Here is a 4,158-nt window from a genome sequence, read left to right as displayed (position 1 = left end):
TTCTCCGATTGCTAAAATGGTTTCCATACGTTGTTTATTAGCTGTTGCTGCAACCAGAAATTGGTTTGTTCATCAGCTCCATGTAAACAATGCATTCCTACACGGTGATTTATCAGAGGAAGTTTATATAAAATTACCTTCTAGTTATGGGATTCAGGAAAAGCATGATTTGGTTTGTGATCTTCATAAAAGTTTTTATGGTTTAAAGCAAGCCTCAAGACAATGGTTTTCTAAGCTTGCTACTACTCTAATTGCTTCTAGATTTTATCAATCTAATTCTAAATCCTATCTCTTCATTCAGAAATCTGCTACAGTTTTTACTACTCTTCTTGTCTACGTTGATGATATTATCCTTGCCAGTTCTAGTATGACCTCTATCAATGCCATCAAACAATTTCTCCATTCAGTTTTCAAAATTAAGAATCTTGGATGCTTAAGATATTTTTTAGGGCTCGAAGTTGCTCGTTCCTCTAAAGGATTTTTTCTTTTCCAGTGTAAATATGCTTTGGATATTCTACAGGATGCTGGTTCTCTTGGATCTAAACCTCTCTCTTTTCCAATTACTCAATATCTTAAGCTATCTCGGTCTAAAGGTGCTTTGCTTACAGATCCTTTACAATATCGACGTCTTGTTGGAAGATTATTATATCTCACAATTACTAGACCTGATATTGCTTTCTCTGTTCAAATGCTTACTCAGTTCATGGATACGCCACGATTACCCAATCTTCATGCTGCTCACCGTGTGCTTCGATATCTGAAATCCTCTCCTAGACAGGGTCTTTTCTTTCCTATTCATTCATCTCTCAAACCCACTAGTTTTACTGATTCTAATTGGGCCAGTTGTCCTCTCGTCGCTCAGTTACTAGATTTTGTATTTTTCTTGGTAACTCTTTTGTATCATGGTGATCTAAGAAACAAACTACTATTTCTCGGTCTTCTTCTGAAGCTAAATACCGTGCTATGGCAACTACTTCTTGTGAGCTCACTTGGCTTGTCACTCTCCTCAATGATCTTGGTGTCTCGGTCTCTTTACCCATTTTGTTATTCTGTGATAATCAAGCTACTATGCACATTACCTCTAATCCTATTTTTCATGAAAGAACAAAACATATAGACATTGATTGCCACTTGGCTCGAGACAAAGTTCAAGCTAGGTTTTTTACATCTTCTTCATGTTTCCACTCATCACTAATTAGCATATATTTCCATAAAGGCTTTAGGCTCTGATGCTTTCCATTATCTTTTGTGTAAGATGGGTGTGTTGAATCTTTATTCACCACTACCATCTTAAGGGGGCATATCAAAATTTTCAGATTATCAGTCTTTTCAGTTCACAGCAATCAGCAACAACATTCTCCATTTTCAGTTTCAGTCCCATTACCAGTTACCAACAGCAACATCTTTTCAATTAGCAAAACAAAGACTGCATTCTGACATTTTTCTATTGACATAACAACAACATTTTTCTCACTTGACATATCAGTAAACAACAGTTGTAGATCTATTATTACATTATTAATTTATTTTTTTCAATTGTAAATTCTTGTTATTAAAATGTGTATATAAGTACTCTGTAATTTTTTATTTTATTTTTTGAGATATGAATAGAAGTTTATATTTTCTTTCATTTTAACGCAGTTGATTAGAGTACAGTGAAATTTCAGTGACTAAACGGAGTAACGGTTGCATTTTATCTTCTCTATTACATTGTTGAGTGTTAGCAGATTGACAGAGCGAGAATGGCGTTTGCTTTGTCCCGTATTCGTACGATCTTTTCATCCTCCTCCTCTCTGTCTCTTCAATTCCCTCTTCTCTGCTCAACTCACCGGCTCTCCTCCGCCGCGTTTGATGGAACCGACGACGCCCAACAACGGTATTTAGAAGAAGAGGCCGAACGCCTCTCCGCTCTCCTTCTCCAGCACCACAATCCCTTCCACGCCATGGAGTCTTCCCTCCAACTCCACGGCATTACCCTCTCCCCTCCCCTCATCTACCACACCCTACTCCGCCTCAGGAACCTCTCCAAAGTTGCCCTGTCCTTCTTCGTCTACGCCAAGTCCCAACCTCATTTCCGCCACCACTCCTCCGCCTACGACCTCATGATCGACATCCTCGGCAAAGTCCGCCAATTTGACGTCGCCTGGCAGCTCATCGTCGAAATGGACCAATCAAATCTGAGACCCACTTCCACAACTTTTGGGATTTTGATTCGCCGGTTGATTGCCGCGGGCCTTACTCGCCAAGCAGTCCGCGCTTTCGACGACATGGAGTGTTTTATTGAGAAAGTTGCAGGCTGCGACGAGTTCTGTTTTCTTCTCGACACGCTCTGTAAGTATGGGTACGTGAAGCTCGCGACGGAGATTTTTAACCAGAGGAAGTACAGGTTTGATCCCAGTGCGAAAATGTATACCGTTTTAATTTACGGGTGGTGCAAGATTAGCAGAGTGAGGATGGCCGAGAGGTTCTTTAGGGAAATGGGCGATCGGGGGATTGAGCCGAATGTGGTAACCTATAACGTACTTCTGAATGGGATTTGTCGGAAGGCGAGCTTGCATCCGGATGAGCGATATGAGAGGACCATTCAAAGTGCAGAGAAGTTACTCGATGAAATGCGTCAGAGAGGGGTGGAGCCCGACGTGACTAGCTATTCCATAGTTCTTCACGTATGTAGTCGAGCGCATAAACCAGTGCTGTGTCTTGATAAGTTAAGGGTGATGCAAGAGAAGGGGATATGTCCTAGTGTTGCGACATATACTTCGGTTGTTAAATGTCTTTGCTCATGTGGGAGGCTTGACGATGCTGAGGCATTGCTCACTGAGATGGAAGGCAATGAGGTGAGTCCATCTGCAGCAACATATAATTGTTTCTTTAAGGAATATAAGGGAAGGAAGGATGTGGATAGTGCTTTGCGATTGTATAGGAAGATGAAGAAAGAGTCTTCTTACTTGCCCAGTATGCAAACTTACAACATATTAGTAGCCATGTTTGCAAAGTTGAATCGCATGGATCTTGTGATTGAACTGTGGGATGATATGAAAGAGAGTGGAGCTGGACCAGATTTGGATTCATATACATTGTTGATTCATGGATTGTGTGAGAAGCGGAAGTGGAGAACTGCCTGTCAGTTTTTTGTTGAGATGATAGAGAAGGGGTTTCTTCCACAGAAGGTCACTTTTGAGACCCTTTACCGGGGCTTGATACAGTCAGATATGTTGAGAACTTGGAGAAGATTGAAGAAGAAACTTGAGGAAGAAGCAGTAACATTTGGTTCAGAATTTGAACATTATCATTTTAAGCCCTATAGGAGATAAAGGTATTGTCGCTTAGAAGCTATGACATTATTGATTCATGGATTGTGTGAGAAGTGGAAGTGGAGAACTTGTTCCTTTTTTGTTGAGTTGATAGAGAAGAGGTTTCTTTCCACCGTTCCACAAAAGGCCACTTTTGAGATCCTTTGCTCTGGGGCTTTATACAGTCAGATATGTTGAGAATTTGGAGAAGATTGAAGAAGAAACTTGAGGAAAAAGCAACAACATTTGGTTGAGCATTTGAACATTATCATTTTAAGCCCTATAGGAGATGAGGACATTGTTGCTTAGAAGCTACAGCGTATGCATAAAATCTCAACATCATAAGGCACTCTAGAGCATTTTCTTTCACGTGGTTTTTACCTCTTTTTTCTTCTTCCTTTTTAATATCATATGGTGAAAGGTCCTATTGCATATGAAAGTGGAACTGATGTCTTGCTGTTGTAACATGTGCCAATATCTTTTGCAAATAAGCCTTTGGATATTGAGCTGTCACAAGCAGTATTTCTAAATTCCTTACGACATGCAACTAAAATGAGTTCTCGCTAATGGAAAAGTGGTCACAAGCAGTACTTCTAAATTCCTTACGACATGCAATTGAAATGAGTTCTTGCTAATGGAAAAGTGGCACTTTGAAAGTAAGGGCTATTCTTAGGTGAGTTTTTTCCCATTTTATTATTAAATATAAATAAAATATAAAATAACACTATGATTGGGAAAAATTTTCCCAAAATAATGTTCACGTAATCTCGCAGCTTCATGCTGCGAGATTTAAACTTATGAGCCGCTCAGCCTTCGACGCGTGGCAACGAGAGAAACAGCAGGCACAAAATTGCAAGATTTAACG

At 39.9% G+C, this 4,158-nt stretch overlaps 1 protein-coding gene across 1 annotated transcript; it reads left to right on the top strand.

The window, feature by feature from the left end:
- Positions 1-1,710: 1,710 nt before the first annotated feature.
- LOC131153632 (pentatricopeptide repeat-containing protein At2g13420, mitochondrial-like) lies at positions 1,711-3,949 on the top strand. Its single transcript, XM_058106067.1, has one exon. The coding sequence runs from the start codon at positions 1,743-1,745 to the stop codon at positions 3,312-3,314; it is 1,572 nt and encodes a 523-aa protein (XP_057962050.1). The 5' UTR covers positions 1,711-1,742; the 3' UTR covers positions 3,315-3,949.
- The last annotated feature ends 209 nt before the right edge of the window (positions 3,950-4,158 follow it).

The sequence above is a fragment of the Malania oleifera genome, chromosome 4, assembly GCF_029873635.1.
Source record: "Malania oleifera isolate guangnan ecotype guangnan chromosome 4, ASM2987363v1, whole genome shotgun sequence".
Lineage (NCBI taxonomy): Eukaryota > Viridiplantae > Streptophyta > Magnoliopsida > Santalales > Ximeniaceae > Malania > Malania oleifera.
This window is presented reverse-complemented; position numbering and strand designations above follow the sequence as displayed.

What these genes read in the sequence shown, in the direction of transcription:
- LOC131153632 (XM_058106067.1), top strand. Translation starts at nt 1,743, where the DNA reads ATGGCGTTTGCTTTGTCCCGTATTCGTACGATCTTTTCATCCTCCTCC.